General features: G+C 39.3%; 1 protein-coding gene across 5 annotated transcripts in view; it reads right to left on the bottom strand.

Moving 5' to 3' along the window:
* The window catches only part of LOC122292009 (E3 ubiquitin-protein ligase listerin), a 28,788-nt gene that overhangs the window by 3,419 nt on the left and 1,610 nt on the right, over positions 1 to 23,759 (bottom strand). For 2 of the 5 annotated variants that reach the window (XM_043100157.1, XM_043100156.1), the window contains exons 3-13: positions 19,164 to 19,226; positions 18,839 to 18,916; positions 11,029 to 11,120; positions 9,744 to 9,846; positions 8,697 to 8,849; positions 6,802 to 7,460; positions 6,123 to 6,615; positions 4,990 to 5,513; positions 3,436 to 4,174; positions 1,521 to 2,217; positions 71 to 1,113 (exon numbers count right to left, since the gene is read on the bottom strand). In XM_043100157.1, the coding sequence (XP_042956091.1) occupies positions 71 to 1,113; positions 1,521 to 2,217; positions 3,436 to 4,174; positions 4,990 to 5,513; positions 6,123 to 6,615; positions 6,802 to 7,460; positions 8,697 to 8,849; positions 9,744 to 9,846; positions 11,029 to 11,120; positions 18,839 to 18,916; positions 19,164 to 19,226 (4,644 nt within the window). Of the gene's footprint in view, positions 1 to 70; positions 1,114 to 1,520; positions 2,218 to 3,435; positions 4,175 to 4,989; positions 5,514 to 6,122; positions 6,616 to 6,801; positions 7,461 to 8,696; positions 8,850 to 9,137; positions 9,262 to 9,722; positions 10,963 to 11,028; positions 11,121 to 18,838; positions 18,917 to 19,163; positions 19,227 to 23,759 lie in introns of those variants that run through there. The other 3 variants (XM_043100158.1, XM_043100159.1, XM_043100161.1) reach the window with 3 other exon arrangements.

The raw sequence follows: 23,759 nt of genomic DNA, 5'->3' as shown, positions 1-23,759 counted from the left end.
AAGAAATTGAAAAAAAGAAGTGAAAAGACAGAGCAGACATCAAAACTGATATGCAATCAAGCAATTTTACCCGTTTTTGTGCCACCAAATCCATCTCAAGAACCTCATAAGGTAACTTCTCAATCATGCAAGAAATTTCCTCCCTCAAATGGATATTTTGTTTTGACGACAAATCTGGATTGCTAGAATCCTGGTCAACTGTAGAATCACCATCCAGGTACATTGCAGTGCCTTCTCCAGTGATAGCTAAATTTGAAATGGGTTCAGTTGAAAGCATGAAATAAGCAGCAAACTGCAATGAATAAACTGGGTTGGACGAAAAAAGGATGGCATACAAAGAGCTAATAGGCCCTTTGCTTAGCCCCCAAAACTCAACTGACTTCACTGCTTTATCTCTAACATGTGATGAAGAATTAGCAACACTTGAAGCTATCAACTCCCAAAAGTAGGGATGTTCAAGTCGGTGGGATGCTACTATAGATGCAGCCTGATGACAACAGCAACTTGCAATGGCCTCAGCAATTCCCGTGCAAAAAAATAAGCGAAGAATACCTTCCAAAATCCGATCTTTGATGGGGTCCCATCTTTCTCTTCTCAAGGGATTTATATTGTTCAAGTCTTCAGATTGTTGATGCAGAAGATGACCAGAAAACAGAGAAAACGATAAGAGGGCATTTGTAGCAATATCTATAGGTAAAGGATCTGAAACCAAAACAATTTGCTCCAATTTTTTCAATTTAATATCCAAGTTATCAGAAGTTGACATGTCAATGAAAGCATCATTCAGATTTTCGGCAACTTCCTCCATCACTACAACTGCTGATTGAATCCAACGCCTTATATTAGACAACAAAAACTCCCAATCTTCCTCATCAAATTCCTTCCAGCAATAACCAACTGAAATAACCATTAGCTTTGATAGCAATATTTGCACCACCGGCTGCTGATTAGCTGCAGTTGATGCACTGGCACCATGTCTCTGCTTTCGAAATAATTCAAGCAAGAGTGTTCTTTCCACAGTGCTGATGTTTCTCTCCTGCTTCAGTGCTTGTATACCCCAGCTTGCACTCAAAGGATAACAAGATATAACCAACTGGAACCAATCTTCCATATCTACAAAAAGACAGTATTGTAGCATGCAAAAGTAAATACCATAATCACTAAAATGAACTGGCAAGCACAACCACTGAAGGAGGTGGCTTGATGGTCCCAACTCCCAAGAAGAGTATTTTCATTAACAAAAGGTCTTAGAATATATCTTTTTCAATTGTCAATCTGCCCCAAACCCATCCCCTACCCCGCCCACCCCACACGCATGCACAAAAGAGAAAAAAAAAGAAGAAATAATTAAAAGCAATTAAAGAGACAATGAATGTACGTGCAGAATTATGCTTAAATTCTTGTGTGGGCATCATTATTTGTCTTTGAACGTGATTCATATCTATCAAGAGACGTGAGAAACACCACAATGACGACTTAAGAGTTATTAATTAAAAACAAAAAAAAGAGGTTTGAATTACCTTCTTCTATTTTCCATGAAACCAAAGGTGGGAACAATAGAGTTCTTTGGAGCCAGCCTTCAAGGGCGTCCTGCAAATGATTCTCCTTTGGTGAATCAAGTCTAGCATCCGTACTAGATTCACCAGATCCAATGCTATTTTGACATAATGCTCGTACAAGAACATTCACAAGAGGCGGAAGAATTCTCAAACAGTTTATGTTAATTGCTTCGCCAATAAAGAGCTTATTTACAAGAAATTCAAACAGTGTCTTAACTTTCTGTGTTTCCCATATATCATCTTTGAACAAAGTATAAAGAAAAGATACAAGAGCTCTCAAGAACGGTTCTTCAATATCCTTGACTTCGTCACCTGAAGCAGGCCACAAATGTGAAAAGCTACGTGCACTTCTTCCTCCATGAACAAGAGCACCATCAAGTAATATGTTGAAAACAGAATCCAATAAGCTTTCCTGGAAACCATAACTTCTACTTTTGGCATATGAACTCAGTGAAGGTAAGAAAGAAGCAACGGCACTGCCACCCGGCCACTTCCATGTGCACAATATTTCAGCAACAAGCCAAGGTCGAGAAGTAACCTGTTCATAGGCTGCTTCCTTGGGCGATGGAGCATGTTTACCCAAACCGATAACTTTGTCTATACCAATTTTCAAGATAAGTTTGTTGACAAAAGAAACAAACTTGTCACTCCCAGAGGCCTGTATTTGTCAAACTTGTCATATATTTGTCACCAAGTACTTATATCTGATTGAAAGATGGCATACACTACAATAACCAACTGAATTTTCACAAAACTTGAAGATTAGCCTATTATTGTACCCTTTTCCCAATGGCTACAGGGACTAGTATCACAATTGTGTGAAGTAAAAATAATATCAAAGCCATGTTTACTGGGTGTACTCTCTCTCTTCTGAATCAAGCTAAACAAAAACAAATCTCCAACCATTGGCTTTTGTCCATGGCAATGCACTGGAAAAGCATTCAAGACACATGCGTATCATCTGGCAAGTATGAGAAATTTACCCACCAACTACACAGATATATAGGAATTGATTGAGGCACAAAAATGGATAAATGCTCAAAATACCCATAGCCAGCAATGGTGACATATCAGGACAGGCAAACAGATAACATGTTTCTACCAGGGAGTATATACTAAATCAGTGAGACATCTGCAAGCATGAGCCAAAATATGCGCTCGGTTCTGTGTCATGGGTGCACAACTTCTAAAGAGGCCTACTTTCGAAGAGATTAGGGTAAGTTTCCATCTGTACTAGGTCAAACCGCATTAAGTATTGTGCTTCTAGCGATAGCAGCAGCAGTGCAAGAGGTTATGTAATAAGTAATGATTATGGTAATAAGAACTATATCCATGCTATAGCCATCAATGTGGTCTCATTAGTTTGTCTAACGGCCTCCAAAGATTCTACATATGCCATAGAGTTCATACATAAGGATTCCCCTTGGAACTAATTAAGGACTATGATATACATACATTTGACCAAAAAAATTTCTGGTAGAAAAAATATTAAAGAAACAAGTAGATGAATAAAATATTGCAAGGAGAAAAAAAGAATGCTATCAATGTATCATGTTCCAAACCAACACCACCAAAAATCTCAAGTACAAGATTATCCTAGATGTACTTGCAAGAACAAACTGATGAAGCAAATAGAAGTCTGATGGCTTGGTAGGACAGTCTCAATAGATTGGGAACTCAAGTGAACATGTAGTACTTCTAAAGAGCATGTTCACCAAGGGTAAGATAGAGGCAATGTGTTAAATAACCTTCTATGTAAAATCAAAATAAAAATAATAATTAAAAAAAAAAAAAAAAGAGCATAAGAAGGGATCCACAACAGCACTGTCCTAACCTATTGCATAAGCAGAAAAAGTTATTTGAAAATAACACTCACATGAATGCCGGAGGGCACATTTTCAACTTCCAACACAGCAGCTCCCTTTGGGGTATTAAAATCTGGACAAATCCACAATGGCCAGATATCACCCTTGCTCAGAAGCTGATCTAAGAGATTTTGTTCCTCATCTTGATCTTGACAAAAACATTCAAGAACCTCAAGCATCCACAAGCAACACAAAGATGTGATATCATCGACATCTAGTCTATCTTCACTGAAGATGGCAGAACGAATACACTGAATCAGGATACCTCCCAATCTCCCCCTAATGTGTATGCTGAGGCTTTTCCAGAACAGATTACTTGTCTTACAACGAAAAGCATGCACTGATTCACCAAAATTCAATCTGGCCTCGATATTTTTGTTCGATTTTTCATCAATTACATCGTCTATTGCTGTTCTTATGCTAAACTCCCAGTCAATAATAAATATTGCAGCTGAAATACACTGAAGTAGCCCATTTTCTTCATCAAGTGTCTTTAAGCAAAAGAAGCTACCATCAAGGACTTCAAGAGCAAATTGGCACATCTCATACATATTAGAAGGGCTTTCTAGTTCCATCCCAAAATTCATTTCCCTGGCAGCTAGGAGAAAACCCGCATCCCTTACCCAAGTCAAAGAGGACTCCAGAATGAAAGATAGCAACTTTCGGAAAACCTCCTCAAATATCAAGATCAATGTATTTCTCGACACAAAGGGAGTTGCGTCACCTTCTTTCGAACCACCAAGAACAGCACTGCAGATAAGGCAGATTATTAAGGAGAAAATATGCAGTAATAAAATCAAACACTCAAATCATCACTCTTAAGCTTTTCAAGTTTACAGGTAAAAAACTATAATTAAGAGAGCTATTTCCATTTGATGAAACTCAGTGGCCCTCAAGAAATTTTAACCATACCCTGAAACATCTTTTATTCAATAACTATTGAAACCATCAAAATGCACTCAAGTCTTCAATTGAATGCAGGACAGTCAAATCTTTCCTACAAACGGAACATTAGTCAACTCCAGGGAAAGGGCAACTATACAGCAGAGAAGCAATTTTGCTGCAAAAGCATTATGAGGAGGACAGCTGATGGTATTCAGTCTTTGACTAGAGGCTTTCTTTAGAAGCAATCCAAAAGTAGTGCTTGTATGATTGTACATATTCTAACCAAAGTACTAGACAGGGAACTAATGCACCACAGTAGGAGCGTCACAGTACTTAACTTGAAAGGGTTAAGATAAGCACAGGTTGATGCGGTACGTGCAAGTAAAAGAGTTAACTCAATAATATGGAAACCTAAAAAATAAGCAAACTACGCAAATCAAAGACAATACAGCATGTTCTGAAGATGACGCATTATGAATGGTATATACCTTTTTTTTTTTTTTGTGGGAATGAACAGTATATACATGGTTGTAATTACTTTTTTTACATGCTTACGATGAATACAGTATCAAATTAATCGTCTACAGTTCATTTACTTCTGCATAAGTCATGGTGTCAGTTCTTAATTCAGAGTAGGACAAGTTTGAAACACGTAATGTCAAAAATCTTGATCCACCTACCGCACAAACTGAGCATCAGAAGTTCTGAAGGGAGGAAGTGAGCTGGCAATGGTAACAGCAGCTATCTCTAAATCATCATGATGCCACTGATCCAGTTTGACACCTTTCTGAGAATAGGAATCTTCACCCACTTTCCTTGCAATTTTATCTCTTGCTTTCTCTAACAGCATTGCCAACATTGCTATGCGGTTGGAATCTTGGTAAGCAGGCACAGCTCCAGAATGTTCTAAGTTAGTTACATGTGTTATAACAGTACCCCACTGTTCAGAGAAACATTCATCATCGAGCAAGGCAAGCAATAGATCAAGTCGAGCACTGGTAGAGCTATTATCTTCATGCATGCACCAAGGAACAAAAATCTCCCTGAACATTTTCATAAATTGCTCTTCAGTCAATTGTCTACCCCCATCACCGGACAAACTAGAGGAGTGACCTTTATTGTGAATAAAAAGTTCTTGGAGGATCTTGCGTGGTCCAAATACGGAAACAGAAACCGATAGAAGTCTCACACACTCTGGTGAATCCTGGCAAAAAAATAATACTAATAAGAAAATAGAAGAGGGAATATCTAAAGTAAGAGGACAAATAAAAGGCACATCAAAGATTCTGAAAGCACTACTCAATAACATAAGACCTCAATAATCTCAATTTCTAATATAACTCTTTTAAAGACAACTTTCTAGGACTAATGGACAATTTACAAAAATAAGCTTCTGTTGTCCTTGCACAGCTGTATTTCCCATAGAAATGCTCAAACTATGATTTATGTAGAAAGCAAGAAATCACCATTTTAAGGCCTTCCCTGGCATCAAATGGTATATCTCCTTTACACTTCTTAAAACATCATAAAGTAAAAACAGTATAATAAAGTGCAACTTCAGAACCCGCACAAACAAAACTTTATATTCGTTTCACACAACTGGTCTTCATTTTCCTCCTCTTGTCTTTTCCTTTTGATGGCCTGGTGGCCACCTACCTATTACATCGATCATTCCAAGACAGAAACCACCAAAACAACCCCTTCATGCCACTATTAGTTAAAGATTCCAAAAAAAAAAAAACCACAGAAATTGAATAAATAAACAGTATATTAACTCTTATGCCATCAAAAGATTTATTCAATGGTAACTTACTAGTGATGTTATCAATGGGAAAGATTGTGCCAACATTGGTCCCACTAAATCAACCAAAGGCCAATTTTCACCTATATGAACTGCATGTTCCTCCAGTAATAAGATAAAATGAATGATCTGTTCTACACTTTCAGTGCTTCTTTCTGTGATATCTGTTTGCTGCAGCATACCCAGGCAACTTTCCTTAAATTCCACAGTGAAAGTAGAGAGCAGATCATGCTCCATTAAACGTATGCCTGAAAGAATTTCAATGATACATTTTCCCAAGTCTCGAAGATAGCTCACTGGATACTTAATATTCAATGTTTCCACTGTCTTCTTATTGGAAGGTAAATTACTTTTCTCAGATGAAGCTGCAGATGTTCCAGATAAGACTCCTTCCGGGGTTTTTAAGCTCACCGAAAACATGTAGTCTTGCCACAAAAACTTTACAAGTATATTGTCAATAAGATTGACTTGAAAATGATGGATGGAATCGGCTCCCTCAGAGTATCTAAGATAGAAAAGAAGACAACAGTCACAAAAACAGAAAAGAAACAAAAAAAAAAAAAAAACGAATGAACATGACAGCAAAAGAAGAATGCAATAACAATAAGAAATCAAGCGCCATCAAATACACAAGCAACCAGTTATGAATAATAGGATGCCATACGAAAAATTGGAAAGAGAAACCTCGAACCTCGATGCATTACGTAATCCCCAAAGAAAACATTCTTTAAATGCCTGGAAGAATGCTACTCTATTGGCATTTGAGGAATGGAATGGATTTCTTCCTACCCATAGGTTCTGGAAAAAGTCAAGAAAAAACTTCTCTCCCACTATTGCTTTAGGTGGTACAGTGTCTAAGAATGGAACCAGAGCTGGATAAGAAACCTGATAAGATCCAAAGCACCCATTTCTAAGAAAATGCCATAACCGGCTGCATACAACTTTCTGAACATTCACGGAATACCAACTGTCAGGGAATCTTCTTGAAAATAGTAACACTGCATCCCACATTGAAGAATGACACACAGGATCCTTCTCTTGGAAAGCACCAAGTATCATGCCAGAAAGAGTTTTTATATTTACTTCATTAAAGGCCTGAGGAATGTTTTTTATAAAACTCCTTAACACTGAAAATGCAGCTGACCGGATAGCAGGGCTTTGAGACTTCAGGAAGTCCACAAAATATTTATTAGCAGTGAACAGATTTTCGGCAGAAGAAATAGCGGTTGCCTGAGCCTTTGAAGCATTTTTTGGTTCAATGGTTAAGTTTTCAAAACCAGGTCTTTCTAATTGCACACAAACCAACACATCAAGTAGTGTGGCCAGGGCAAGTAATGATGCATATATCACCTGCAACTCGAGAAAATAGGAGAAGAAATTTAAGAGAAGAAAATTTAATAACAAAACAGCTTATGGACAAATATTAAATACTAAGCCATAAACAGCAGTGTAGAGACAATTGTACATGTATACATTAAACTAGGTTTCAATAATAGCAGCGAAAGAAGGGTAAGAAATGTATTCCTACCCCCACCCAACTAAGACATATTAGCGAACAGTTACCATCCAGCAGGATTTAATAAAGGAAAATGCTAGATCCCCCGCTAGGAGCTACCGCTCCCAGTTTTTTTTTTTTTTCTTTTTTCTTAGTGATTAAGTAAAAATTGTTTAATATTATTGTGAATTTTTTATATTTTTTTAAATATTTAAAAACATTAAAAAAATGATGTGAAAAAAAAAAAACAAAAATAGAAAAAAAAAATTTGGCCTAGCGGGAGCCCCCAGCGGTGGCCGTAGCACTCTCCTTTAATAAAAGCTTTCTGAAGTAGGTGGGGGTCTCCCGTAATTGATAGATACCAAGCCCAGGACTCGGATCATTGGCTACACCTCTTTCTTGGGGTAAAATATACTAACCTCCCCTACGCTCTATTGAAATTACACAGACTGACCATGTATTTTCAAAAATTACAATTCAGACCATTTCAGAACATTCTGTAACAAAGGCAATCGTTCTTAATAAATAATCATTATTTTATGGATTGAACAAATTCCTTCATCCTACACCTGCCCTAAAATTTCCATGTCTCTCGCATGAACAAAACCTCAAACTTCTCAACTCTGAACAGAAGTTTTGGAACAGGAGCAAAAAGATTCACACAAAACTCTCAGAAGAACCATGCTAAAAAATATTTTAAAAAAAGGAATCATGCTAAAAACTGCGGCACTGAGTCATCCAAAATGTCCAGATTGAAAGCAACAGCAGGAGGAATTTTGGTCAAATATCCAAATTTCCAAATGTGGTGACTGAAGCAAAAATCCAAAATCTGATCTTGAAGCTTGAAGTGATGACCCAGTTGGAAATCCCTCAAGGAAATGAAACTTTTGGGTACAAAGTAAAGAGTGGCGTGAGATTCGATGGGTTCAAAGGGGTTCAAGAGAAGGGATTGTTTAGTGATAGTAATGTTGTTGGCCAATGGTGTGCAAAATTACAAGAAATCACAATATTCCATTTTTATTTTCTATTTTTTCCAGTTTCTATAAACTAAACCTAGTAAAGGGTATCTTTTTGCACAAGTACATGTTTACCTGCTGATGCATCTCTTTCAACTCGTCCAAAGCAACTGCTTTATCAGACATATTTTGTGGTGTGAGCTTTAGATTTTCTTCCAGATACATAAAAATCTCATTTGTGCATAGCATTAAAGCATCTAGTCTCCTCTCCTGTGCTTGAAAGGCAGCCTGTTTTTCATAATTCAGGTAATATTAAAACTTAAACTGAAAGGCAGTAATACAAATTGCCCACTAAATTGAACAACTGAGCAGAAATTAGAAATGCATATACTTTTCTTGACAGAAGAAATGAGGTACATTTACCCTATACCAACTTTGGATCTTCAAAAAAAGAAATGCTCTGAAATGCATGGAAGAAAAAGTTCATGTAAATGTAATCTTAGCAGATAGTGAGACCTTTAAATGTACCACTATCTTTAACAAATAAGTTAAAAAATTAAAATTTAATAAACATACCAAATAATCAACAAATTAAGCGTTGACCACAAGCATCGTATGTATGAAGTATAAATTCCAATGCCAATGCATGCACCACTCACAGCCAGCCCAACGTTGAAAAACAAATCTTGAAAAATGTCAGCAAATATGATGTGTTGAAACTGGAAGGCATTCAGGCCCTACAGGTAAGATGGTAGTCTAGGTCAACAGGTCCAAGCTGTAGCCGTGGCCAATTTTAACATCCATGGCCGGTATACCACCATATAAAATTTTCAAAACATAACAGGAAATCGATAAATCAGTTTTCTTTCATTTGTGTCTAACAAGTTGACCCAGTAATTTTGAGGACATTGCTATAAAAAGGCAGGAAACATTGCTACAGAAAACATTGCTGGAGGATTAGACAGGTTGAAGATTTTCCTTTAGCATAGTGGTCCAAGACAATGAAAACTATAGCACTGCATGATCAGGAAGGCAAGACAGCATATATTCAATATTAACAACTTTCTCAATTTGCAGATCTATGTTGCACCCCTAGATGACCTAGCATCAATAATTGAGAGAGAGAGAGAGAGAGAGAGAGAGAGAGAGAGAGAGAGAGACTCATATGATGCCATCAGAAACCTGTAATGATCGTTTTGCAGCTTGAGAAACTTCAGAAACAGGATCAAATTGAGAAAACCACCATGGTCCCATCAAAGACTTCAGGTGCGGAGCTAAATCTCTCCTGAGAAACGAAAACAAGAGGTCCACAAGCAAGTTCTCAATGCACTTGGGACTTATAAAAAATGTCTCAATGTATATGAGCAAAATCAGGGGAATCACATGCAAGTGAAGAACTGATGAAGATTCTGCAAAAATTAATTCTAAGGGAAATTATATCATATCATCCAAAAACTATCACATGTTTTCCACATTGTACCGTGAACTACTAAAATTTGTATATTAACTACCTCTATTTTTCAATTTGCACCATCGGTTTCGATTTGACTGTTGCAATGAATGAGAAATTGGTAACGTGATACAATCTTTTAATATTTCAGTAAATGGTCAGATCTAAAAAGAGCTGCAAATTAAAAAAAAAAATATATATATATATATATAGGTATTTTAAGATGCAAATTAAAACTTCTGTAGTTTTGGGTGCAAAGTACAGAACACAAGGTAGTTTCTGGGTGAAAAGTGTAATTCCCATTAAATCAATCAAAACCGCAAGCATTAACAGCTATGTGCAAACAATTTTTTTTTTTTTTTAATTTTTTATAGGTAATAAGAGATTTTATTCCAAGTAAATAGACATAGCCCAAGTACACAAGAAGTATACAAGAGAATACACCTAAGTATAAGCTAAAGCAAAAGAGTACTAAAATAAAGCATTACAAATATTCATATCCCTCACAAGATTGTTCACTCAAAAATTTAAAGTGCTAAAGAAAAAATCCCTAAATTCCCCCATTGTGCGTTCACAATCTTCGAGACATTCACAAGTATGTGTAAACATTCACAAGATTAAAGAACAAATAAATTGAGAATTTCAAGATGACACATCCTTTGCTAAAAACAATAAAATCTACTTGCCGCATTGATCAGATCAGGGCACCGTTAGCAGTAGAAAAAGGTGACAAGGAGGTATCCACCCATGTTACAGAAAAACAGATTGCAATAGTAACAAACTAGCTGCAGCATGGTTTAAAGCACCACAAAGATGAAGATACAATTAGCATCTACAAAGTTTTTTTTTTTCCTCCCTTTTTTTTTTCTTCCTTCGGTTGTCTGCCTCCACTGTAAATTAGAGATAGTAATATATAAGCTTAAACATGCACAAGAGCAACCAAAATCATAGCCCAAGCTTCACAGTCATAAAAGCGTATTACAAAAGGCACGAGTCTGTAACAAGATAAGTTCAAACCCGACAGCAACTACAAGATTAGTCATGGTGTCATGAGTGGCCCGTCGAACCTCCCTATTATAGTCTTGCAACAGCCTCTTGTATTCAAATGCCTAAAAAGAAAAATAAGGATACTCAACACTCTCAAATAAAAAAAATGGCAAATAGAACCAGATTATATAAGTATGCATAAAGCATAACAAACTACAGAGCAATGTGAATTAAAATAGTAACCATTAAAATGTCCAAGTAAATGGTAACCAAGAGATGCTGATGCTGCATCTAAAGCATGGTTAGATGTGAAGCATCCACTTTAAGAGACTACGGGGATGTTTGGCAAACATGAGAATTTTCAAAGTTCTCAAAACTTCTCATAATTTCATTCCCAAACATCACTCAAACACAAAACACTTTTCAATTTCAAGTTTCAAAATTTTCATTTAATCATTACCTAATCATTATTTAAAACAAATATTAATATAACTTTTACAAACTTCAAAACAAGAATATTAGGAAAAACATATAGTATTTTTTTTCAAAACTTTATAGTATTTTTATTCAACATTTTCTCGCTCATTTTCCAAAACTCAATAAAACATCTTCACTCAAACCATTTCACTAATATTCACAAAATTTTGAGATACTCCAAGCATTCAAACATGCCCTAAGTCTACGAAAAAAACAACTAGGAAGCCTTTTTGGTCCAATAACAAGGGTCCGTGGTAGCTCACGAAGTCAATTATATTTTAATTTCTTTTAAAATTGGTTTTCTCTAAGTTCAAGGATATTTTGCCATTCTATAATGAATAATGCTACTTTGCCCCTCCATTTTCTCCCTTACTTTGACCCCTCATGCATTTAAGTTTTTTTTTAAAAAAGATTCTTTTACTTTTTTTTTCCTAAGCAAGCAAACAAGTAGAAAATATGATACATGAGGAGGGGGTGAGGTTCCCAAACAAACGCCCTAGAATAATAACAACAGTGCAAAGAGGTGGATAAAAAAATAAAAAAGACGGGTTTTAGCGACCAATTTCTTGGTCTTCACCCAAGTCCTACTAAAAGGACGCCATCTTAAAAGACAGTAATAAAACGTTCGCAAAAAGTTGCGAACAGCTCCGCTAGAAGCAGTGAGAGTGGCGGGTGCACTGTTGTTTGTTGTCTTGAGGTGATTTTTGGAGAGATCCGCAGTCCTATCTTCGAGATCATCAGTTAGGGAAAGCAAAAACATAGTTGAAAGCACGGCATCGGGTGGACTGATCTGTGGCCAATGATCATCTGTGATTCCGCGCACTTGTGATGGTGCAAGGCAGCCACGTGCCAGTGGGAAGGAGGCGGGGTGGCCCAGATCTAGAAGATCTCGGTGAGACGAAGCTTTTGAAATGGCGCGTGTAGCCATCGGAGAGCGGCGGCGTCTGGGGACCACGCACAGCAACGAGCCTCACGTGAGGACAACGCTCTTAGCATTTTGGCGCAGCTCCACACCATCCCAGTAGATCGGCGGCTGTAGGAAAGGGTGGTGTGGCCTGTGTAGGCGAATGGTGGCCGGAGAGCAATAGATCTGTGACTAAAACCGAACCGTTGGAGGGAGGGGGGAAAAAACACTACCTTGAAAGTGTAAATACAGTGCGGAAATGGAAAGGAAAAAAAGAGAAGGGTGAGAGCCATAGCTCCACCCTCCTCTCTGGCAACGGCTATTACAGAAATGGTTTTCTAGAGAGGGAAGAGTCTCTCTCTAAAGGAAAAGAAAACACACCTAAAAAATTTTTTTACTTACTGATTAAAGAAGTGACTATTAGTGTATTGGTATTTTTTTATATTTTTTAGAAATATTTTAAAATGTTAGAAAAAAAAATGATAAAAATTAGATAAGGGAATTTGGCCTGGGGGCACGCCCAGCTGTCACTATTGGGTGCTCCCTAGCAGCACTCTTCTATAATTGCCATTGGTGGGTCTCGGGTTTTATTTGATATATTGGTGATTTTATTTACATTATGGATTATATGTGAGGGTTTTAGTCCAGCCCAACCAGTAATGTGTTCGCTGGTATTTTTTTTTTTTTTTTTGATAGGTAAACGTAAATTTTATTAATGAAAAAGGCATAGCCTGAGTACACTAGAGGTATACAAAGATCATGCCAAGTTACAACTAAGAACTAGTGAGAGATACAAGCAAAGTATGGAGATCATCTGTATTACAAATAATGGCCGAAGCCCAGGAAAGCAAGGTACAGTAAAAAAAACGTTTCAGTTCAGCCATAGAGTGCTCCATATCTTCAAAGCACCTCTTGTTCCTCTCCATCCACACACACCACATAATGCAGTGAGGTATCATTTTCCACACAGCAGCGATTTGAACATTTTCCCGGATACCTTTCCAACAGCACATAAGATCCCGGACACTTCTAGGCATGACCCATGCCACCCCTACCCTACTAAAAACTTCATCCCATAGGCATTGGGCCACTTTACAGTGTAATAGGAGGTGATCAACTGATTCCCCATCACACTTACACATAAAACACCAATCTGAAATATAGAACCCACGTTTTCTCAAATTATCCGAGGTAAGAATCCGCCCAATAAATGCTGTCCAGACAAAGAAAGCAGTTTTGGAAGGTACCTTACACTTCCAAATAGCTTTCCAAGGATAACTATGACCATGGTGTGGGCCCACAAGAGCCGAATAGAAGGACCGCACCGAGAATTTTTTATTTCCACTTGGATTCCACAACATCCTGTCCCTCACCTCATTTCCAAGGGATATAGCATATAGAGAGTCAAAAAAACCAGACAACATGTCCAGTTCCCAATCTTGAGCCGCTCTTGAAAAACTCACATTCCAATGAGCAGCACCATTAGAGCGTATCAATAAATCAGCCACAACAGCCTCTTTATCACATGCAATTTGGTAAAGTATAGGAAAAGCCTGCTTGAGAGCCATGTCCCTGCACCAAAAATCATGCCAAAATAAAACATTGTTGCCGCTGCCAATTGTAATTCTGAAAAAATGAGAAAATCTGTCCCAACCAGCTCTTATGTTTTTCCACAAACCCACTCCATGTGCACCCCTAACTTCGTTAGAACACCAACCCCCCCGAAGACTCCCATACTTAGACTCTATCACTTCTCTCCACAAGCCCTCTCCTTCACTATGATACCTCCACAACCATTTCCCCAATAATGCTTTGTTGAAGATCCTTACATTACGCACCCCCAAACCTCCCCATTGAATTGGAGAGCAAACTTTATCCCAACCCACAAGATGGATTTTAGCTTCATCCCCCATTCCTCCCCAAAGAAAATTGCGAAAAGTTTTCTCGATGCGAGAAGCCACACTTGCGGGTATCGGAAATAAGGAAAGAAAATACGTAGGGAGGTTAGATAGTGTACTCTTAATGAGAGTCCATTTACCACCCTTGGACAAATATAACCGTTTCCATCCAGCCAATCTTCTTTCAATTTTTTCTATCACTCCATCCCAAATAGATTTGGTCTTAAACGCTGCCCCAAATGGAAGACCAAGATATTGCAAAGGCAATGAAGAAATCTGACAGCCCAAAATAGATGCCAAGCCTTGAATATTGTTCACACTACCCACAAGGACCATTTCAGACTTTGAAAGGTTTACCTTCAAACCTGAAACCGCTTCAAAACAAAGCAGAACAGCTCTCAAATACTGCATATGGACACTGTCCGGCTCACAAAACAGCAGTGTATCATCAGCAAATAAAAGATGAGAGATAGTCATCCCTCCCACCGAGAAGCCAGCAATGAAACCTCTACTAACAGCTGCACTCAACATGCAACTCAATGCATCCATAACAAATACAAACAATAGAAGGGATAGGGGATCCCCTTGTCTTAATCCCCTGGAGTTGGTAAAGAAACCCTCCGGTGTTCCATTCACCAAAACTGAATAGCGGACCGTAGTTATACAATGTCGAATCCAAGATAACCATCTCCCCCCAAAACCACATCTCGCAAGTAAATAACACAAAAAATCCCAATTTACATGGTCGTAGGCCTTCTCCATGTCCAGCTTACACAAGAGGCCTGGTTTACCCTCCTTGAGTCTACAATCCAAACATTCATTGGCAATTAGCACTGAATCCAGAATTTGTCTCCCCTTTACAAACGCATTTCGAGGTTTTGTTATAATACTGTTCAGAACCTTGCTCATACGATTGGCCAGCACCTTCGCAATAATCTTGTATATCCCATTAATGAGGCTAATCGGTCTAAAGTCTTTCATCTCCATTGCCCCAACTTTCTTAGGGATTAGAGCAATAAAGGATGCGTTGAGACTTTTTTCAAACTTACCAAAAGTGTGTAGCTCCTGAAAAACCTTCATAACATCCTCCCCCAGCACATCCCAACATTCATAATAGAAAGCCATTGAGAACCCATCCGGCCCCGGTGCTTTGTCCTTAGCCATTCCACGAAGCACCCGAAGAATCTCATCAGCTTCAAAAGGTCTTTCCAACCACTCCGAGCTAGCATGATCAATATTCTCAAAATGCATACCATCCAATTTCGGCCGCCACATGAATTTTTCCGTGAGTAGTGCTTCATGATAGTTGACAATGTGGTTCTTAATGTCCGCATGATTAGAGAAAACTTGGCCCTCAACCTGAATCACATCGATAGCATTATTCCTACGGTGTGAATTAGCCACCCGATGGAAAAATTTCGTACAACGGTCTCCTTCCTTCAGCCAAAGGGCTCTCGACTTTTGTCTCCATGATATTTCCTCCATTAGTAACACCCTTTCCAATTCCGAAGAGGTGGCTAATTTCTTGCGAGAGTCTTCTTCAGAAAGAGGTGCACTCACCTCCCTTTCCTCCAGAACCTTTAACTCCTCCATAAGAGACCTTTTTTGATCATTAATAAGCCCAAAAACTTCTGCATTCCACCTCTTCAAATCTCCCTTCAAGGCTTTCAATTTTCCAGCCAATATGAAGCTTGGTGAACCCTCGAACGAGTAAGAAGTCCACCACGACCTCACTTTATCCACAAAACCCTCAACTTTCAACCACATATTTTCAAACTTAAAGTATCATTTACCCTCCTGAATACCGCCACAGTCTAGAACAATGGGGAAATGGTCTGAACAAATTCTGTCCATTCTTTTCTACAGCACTGTAGGGTAATGTATCTCCCAAGAGGGGGACACCAAAAATCTGTCTAAACGAGACCACGACCGATTATTAGACCAAGTATATTCACCACCAACAAGTGGTAAGTCTACCAAGTCCATATCAAAGATAAAATCAGAAAATTCCTGCATTGCTTGGTTAAGCCTTACATCTCCCGATCATTCACTAGAAAACCTAGTGGCATTAAAATCGCCTCCAATGCACCATGGTAAGTTCCACCAACTGCCCAAACCGGCTAACTCCTCCCAGAGAACCTTCCTATGAGTGTCCATGTTCGGCCCATACACACCAACAAAAGCCCAACGAAAACCATCCTCCATATTTCTAAACGAACACGCAGCCATAAAGCTTCCAACACACTCCTCAATAGACTCAACCACCCTTGAATCCCACATAATAAGAATACCCCCGGAGGCCCCCCTTGCAGCAAGGAAGACCCATCTCACAAAAGGACAGCCCCAAATGCTAGTGATAAAGTTACGATCTATGAATTCCATTTTAGTTTCCTGCAAACAAATAATATCCAGCTTCCAATGGCGTAATAGATTCTTCACTCTCAACCTCTTATTGGGATCATTGAGACCCCTAACATTCCAAGAGAGGATTCTAGGCTTCATGGGGAACAATAACCTTGCCCTTGAATCTTCCCTTGCTAGTGCTCCCCTCTCTTTTGTCGTAATTAATAGAGCAAGAAAGGCATTTCAGTTCCCTTTTTTTCTTAGTAGTATGTTTAGGGGTTTGGACCCGCCCCTCCTAAAGAGCGATAATTAAATCCCTGAATTGCTCCTCATAACCAACACAAGAGATCCCCATACACTCCTGAAGATCCTTCACTTTCTGAACCATCCAATTCGAATGAGAGTCTCCCATAGTAATCAGGGGAGATAATGTGCATAAAGGCTCCACCTCATGCTCCCTCTGAGTTAACTGAAGAAAGGGTTGCATATGATCTACCCCCTCACCTGGGGGTAGACTCAGATCCTCCTCCCCACGTTCCTTAGTCACTGGAGAAGGTAAACTCAGATCCTCCTCCCCACAAGCTGTGTCTGAGTATTTCACAAGCTGGAAATCCCCATCCCCAACCTCCCTACTAATTTTCGGCCTGTTCTGTGCAAAAATCACCAACGAAGAGGTGCTCTCAAGCACTGGGGGAGGCATATCGGCGTGTTCTGTGTCCTAAGGGACCTTCGCCGGAGATGAAAACATCTCGCCGGCGTTGTCTGTGTCTTGGGGGACCTTCGCCGGTGGTGAGAACAATTCGCCGGCGTTGTCTGTGTCCTGGGGGACCCTCGCCGATGATGAAAACAACTCGCCGGCGTTGTCTATGCTGTGAAGGACCTTCGCCGGTGATGAAACCATCTCGCCGGCATTGTCTGTATCTATCGCTGGCAATGGGGAGAGGTGACAACCCTCCTCTGCAACGGATTCGGACTCTACCGAGTGTAATACAACCTGCATCGGCGCCACCTCCTTCGCTTGCACTCCCCCAACAACCCCCACCTCTGCCGAGATAGGCACCTCTTCTTCCACCTCAACCTGAGACGATTCCGTCTGAGATGGCGCCGTCGCCGTGCACTAGTTCTCGCCGGACGAGAGCCCAGCCAAACCACCAAGCCGTAGCTTCCATACACAACGGGCCTCATGGTACTTTTTTAAAAAGCAATCAAAATTTTATTGCAACTCTAGAAGGAGCTACCGAATACATGGGAAGCTTATAATATATACACCTAGTCAAAAAAGGAATTCTGTTTGCTAGTTCCATGATTTCATTAAACGATATATTTGCTTTTCATACTTCATTTCAGAATTCAAACTGTTTGCACAAAAATTGAAATATCAATCCTTCTCTTCCATCCAAATCAATCATTAGATAATTTCAATTAAGCAATGACAATAAACCAACTTCAAAGTATGTAAGTACCGAAGGTAATAGCAGCAACATGATGGTAAAACAAGTAAATTAATTGTCGCTATTTTCAAGCCAACATATTACATCTCTTCTCCATTTCACCACCAAAAAATAAAAATAAAAAGCTGACACTCGATGAATTTGACAAAGACTAGAATTCCAATATAATATTGTTACAATGGCAAGAGTTTTGACTTCAATACATGATATCTAGATCTTGGAATCTTGGAGCCCAAGCCATCCATAACTAGAACAAAGATCAGAAATTTATCTTATTTTTAGTTACACCTCCAACATAAATACTGCCATATCCTGGTGTTAGCATCAGTTCAGGTCTTCACATGCTGAAAACTCCAATTTTTATCTTATTCTTTTCATCCTTAGTAATTCTTCTGTACCAATAAAACAAACTCCAATTTTTATTAATTTCAACCTCTTTCTTCCTAAGTTTCTTTTACCTGATCCTTGCCTTTTGAGCCTATTTTTGCCACTCAACCATTGATAAAGACCTTAAAACCCTTGTTTTCAGTGGCCACAAAGTGCTACTAAACTCACCCATATAATGGCCACTTAAATGGGTCAATTGGTATGACAATGTCATTGCTAAAACATCACTCTTGATTCCAGAGAAGACCATGCTCTAGAATTTATTTTTGAGAGAGAACTTACTCATTCCTAAAATGGGGCAAAATGGAGCAAACAAAGTGAACTGTAAGCTACCCATGTTGACTGGCATCTATAGGAAGAAAAGGATGAAAGAACTATACCCACTGCGGAATGATTGATACTATGTCCTTCCCAGGCTTCTCCTTGAACAGCACAGATAGAGATGCCAAAGCTTTAAGCTGTAGAATAAGCAGAAGCCAATGAGTTCTTACTTCTTACCATTTTTTTATAGGTCTTACTTCTTACCATACAAAAAGTAATCACATAAATTTAAATATCTGTGAACAACAAAAGGTTGCAGCAGAGGTAATTATAGCAGTCTAAGATATAATTCAACAGCCATTTTAATAATTAGCAATTTACTCATTTAAGAGTAATTTTAGACAAACTTTCGAGAGTTGGAAATAATCACCAACAAAAAGTTACCTTAGTGATGGGATCCTTTCTTCCGAGCCTCTTCAAGTGCTGTGCCACTTCACCGTCCATATCCTGAAAATGCAAAAATGATAAGATAGGCAATCATAGTGTTATGTATGTGGGAAGAGTATTGGTAGGAAGGGAATTTTGAAATGGAACGCAGCATTTAGAGGACTTTAATGAAATGATACGTTTTTCGGGTGTAGTGAGTTGTATGTTGTAGATTGTACAAAACGATGCATTTACTAAATTCGAACGCTGGACAATACAGTGCGTTTTGTTCATTAAGTGTAAACAGAACTGGAGTATAAATAGAAAGATCGAAGAAAGGAGAAGGCATCTGAGATCATTGTGAATATTGAAAGGGAGGCTGGATTTGCCTCGAATAAATCTGTTCGTTTTTCCAAGATTCCAATTATTGTTCTTTATCTTTCATTCTTTCCATTCTTTCATTTCTTTCTCTGTCTCAAGAACACACATACCAGTTAGTATCAGAGAGGTCGATTCTCTCATGGCGGAAGGGATACGGACGACAGCTTTGAAGGTGCAGCAGGAGAGTACGCACAGGCAGCAAGTGGCCATGCCAAGACAGCTTGATGGCCAACAGCAATCCATTCAGAGTCTCACGGAATGATTAGATTAAATGCAAGACATGCTTAGAACTTTAATTGAACACAATCGCATCCCTTCTTCTGGAGAAGTAATGCAAGAACCCCATTTGATAATTCAAGAAGATAGGGGCTACTTACCCAAAGGGGTTCGTTTGGATTTTCCTCATTTCAATGGGACTAATCCAGTGGGACGGGTCTTCAAGGTGACCCAATATTTTGATTTCATCAAACACCTCCAAATCAGAGGTTGTTGATGGCCTCATATCATATGGAAGGTGAGGCCCTTATCTGGTATTAAGATGTAGTGGATGGGGGGCCAATTCAATGGGTGGGATTCTTTTGTGAAGGCTTTGCAGGTCAGGTTTGGACCGACTGCATATGACGATCCCATGGAGGCCTTGACCAAACTCAAGCAGACAACCACGGTTGCTACTTACAAGGCCCAATTTGAAAGCCTTTCCAATAGGTTGAAAGGTCTCTCTAAGAAGCACAAGTTGAGTTGCTTCTTGAGTGGCCTCAACTATGAGATCAAATTGCCAATTAAGATGCTCAATCCCATCAACTTAGGTGCAACTTTTGGGTTAGCCAAGATTCAAGAGAGGAGTATGTCTAAAGCTCAAGAAGGGCCTTAAGGGCAGTAGTGGGTCGTGGAGATGGGCAACATTGTGGGGTTGGCGAGGATGCTGGTAAGAGGTTTCAAATGAATATGATTCCAGAAAGGAAGATATCTTCCTCACAGATGTATGAGAAGAGAAGAAAAGGCTTATGTTTCCACTGTGAGGAGACGTGGAACCCAAGCCATGCGTGCAAGAATTCAAAAGTATATCTCTTTGCAAGTGGAGGACAATGGAGTTGGGGAGGACATAGGTCAAGACAGTAGAGTAGATGAAGTAGTGGAGGGGGAAGAAGAGGTGGAAGCACAGGAGGAGAATTTGTAGATTTCCATCCATGCAATTTCTAGCTCACCTAGTACTAACACTATGAGAGTGATGGGGGTCATTGGGGTGAAACTAGTAGTGATTTTGGTGGACTTAAGAAGCACACACAACTTCCTAGATCCTGGAATAGCACAGTTGACAAGGTTAAAGATTGAAGAGGCTACTAGTTTGCAAGTGAAGGTTGCGAATGGAGAGAAGTTGCTGAGTAAAGGGAGATGTGAGAACACTATGGTTAAGATCCAAGGTAATAAGTTCCTCGTTTCTTTTCATGTGCTAAATTTGGGTGGGTGTAATGTGGTACTTGAGGTTCGGTGGTTGAGGACTCTTGGACTTATTATTTGGGATTTCCTCAAGATGACCATGGAATTGCAAATGATGGGCACAAGAATGGTTTTGCAAGGGTTATGTGCTGGGGAAACTTCTATAGAAGATGGTAGCTGTTTTCCTAAGCCTTCTTCTGTGGAAAAGAAAGGCTGGTTATTACAACTAATGCCAACTGAGGCAGTGGGAAGCAAGTGACTTGTCAGCAGGATATTAATGAAGTGTTGAAGGAATATCAGGAGTTTTGTGAGGAGCCTATTGGATTGCCTCCCTCAAGAGAGTATGATCATCAAATCCTTCTCAAAGAGGAAACACAACCTACCTCAGTAAGGCCTTACAAGTATCCTTACCATCAAAAAACTGAGATAGAAAATATAGTCAAGGATTTGCTACAAACTGGTGTCATCAGACCAAGTCAGAGTCCATTCTCATCACCTGTACTACCGCTTAGGAAGGCTAATGGCAGATGGAGGATGTGTGTGGATTATAGGGCTTAGAACTAGGAAACTATCAAGGATAAGTTTCTAATTCCAGTTATAGATGAACTATTGGATTAGTTATGGGGGATGAAGTTTTCTCTAAACTTGATTTAAGATTAGGCTATCATCAAATACGAGTAAGGGCAAAGACATTCCTTAAACAGCATTCAAAATGCATGAAGACCATTAAGAATTCTTAGTGGTGCCTTTTGGGCTCACTAATGCTCCATCCACATTCCAAGGGTTGATGAATGAGGTATTCAAACCCTTTTTGAGAAAATTTGCATTAGTCTTTTTTTATGATATTTTGGTGTGTAGCAGAAACTTTAATGAGCATCTAAAGCACTTGAGAGAAGTGTTGGGCATCTTGAAGCAGCATAACCTTGTTGCTAAGAAGTCAAAGTGCAAATTTGGGGTCACTGAGATAGACTATCTGGGTCACTTAATCTCAAAGGAGGGGGTCAAAGCAGATCCAGCAAAGATATCATCAATGTTAGAGTGGCTAACCCCAGTGTCCCTAAAATCCTTGAGAGAGTTTTTAGGTATCACTGGTTACTACAAAAAATTCATCAGATGCTATGGGACTATTGCAGCTCCCTTAACTGCATTATTGAAGAAAAGTTCCTTTGACTAGACTGAGGAGGCCTCTGCAACTTTTATAGAGCTTAAAAGGGCTGTTACACAGCCACCTGTTCTCAAGCTTCCTGCTTTTTAAGAAGTTTCACAATCGAGCATGATGCAAGTGGGGTGGGGCTAGGAGTAGTCTTGATGCAAGATGGGCAGCCAATTGCTTATTACAATAAGGCACTCAAAGGCTAGGCCTTATCACTATCCAACTTATGAAAAAGAGTTGTTCGCATTGGTAAGCAGTTCAGAAGTGGAGACCATATCTGCTTGGTTAGTCATTCAAAATAAAAATTGACCAACAAGCATTGAAATTTTTACTTGAGCAGAAAGTGGGGGGACTAAGGCCCAACAGAAGTGGATCACTAAACTCATGGGTTATGACTTCTCTACTAAATACAAAAAGGAAAAATAAAATAAGGTAGCTGATGCATTATCAAGGAAACAAAAAGAAGTTGGGGCCTTGGCAATGATTTCATTCCCTACACCAACATGGTTTGAGGAGTTGAAGCATAGCTATTCCATATCTCCAACAGGAGATTGACTCGAGGCTACAGCAAGGGGAAAGTATAGACAAGCATTATGCCATTCAGCAAGGACTTTTGCAAAAGGGAAAGATGGTGATAGTGTCAGGGTCTGACTTTCAGGCTAAGGTCCTACAATATATCCATCATAGCCCACAGGCTGGTTATATGGGGTATCATAAAACTTTGAAGAGGGCAAAGATGGACTTCTATTGGGAAGGAATGAGAGGGGATATCAAGAAGTTGGTGAAGGAGTGTGATGTGTGTCAAGTTAAAAAGTATGAAGCAATACACCCTGCTGGACTGTTGCAGCCACTGCCTATACTAGTCACTCCATGGACTGACATTTGCATGGACTTTGTGGAAGGGTAGCCTCTATCACATGGATTTAGTGTTGTCTTTTCCATCATTGATAGACTCACTAAGCATGCCCATTTTTTTCCTTGGGCTTATACAGCCATTAAGGTGGCTTAGATTTTCTTCTCAGGAGTGTTTACATTGCATGGAATGCCCAGGTTTGTGGTATCAAATAGGGATGCAACCTTTACTAGCTCTTTTTGGAAAGAGCCTTTTCAACTTCAAGGTACAACTTTAGCTTTCAATACTACCTATCACCCACAAACAGATGGGCAGACTGAAAGGCTAAATAAGTGCTTAGCTTACTTGAGATGCTACAACGGTACCAAGCCTAAGGATTGGAGCTCATGGCTTCCTTTGGTAGAGTGATTCTATAATACCACAGCCCATTCCTCCTCTAAATTGACTCCATTTGAGGCACTTTATGGTTATTCCCCTCCAAAGCTCTTGCCTTATGTTCCAAGAACTACAATGAATGCTGTCGTTGATCATCAGTTAAAGTCAAGGGAATAGGTGATGGCCCTACTGAAGGAAATTTTGAGTAAGGCTCAGCAGAATGAAGTTCTTTGCTGACCAGAAGAAAACCGAGATAAGCTTTGAAGTGGGAGACTAGGTATTCTTAAGGCTGGCTGCAGCCTTATCAACAGAAATCAATATCTTTGAATCTTAAGTTGGCTCCACGATATTATGGACCTTTTAAGATAGTGGCCAAGGTGGGTGCAGTAGCATACAAGTTACCAACTTCATCTCG

The sequence above is a fragment of the Carya illinoinensis genome, chromosome 13 (assembly GCF_018687715.1).
Source record: "Carya illinoinensis cultivar Pawnee chromosome 13, C.illinoinensisPawnee_v1, whole genome shotgun sequence".
Taxonomy (NCBI): domain Eukaryota; kingdom Viridiplantae; phylum Streptophyta; class Magnoliopsida; order Fagales; family Juglandaceae; genus Carya; species Carya illinoinensis.
This window is presented reverse-complemented; position numbering and strand designations above follow the sequence as displayed.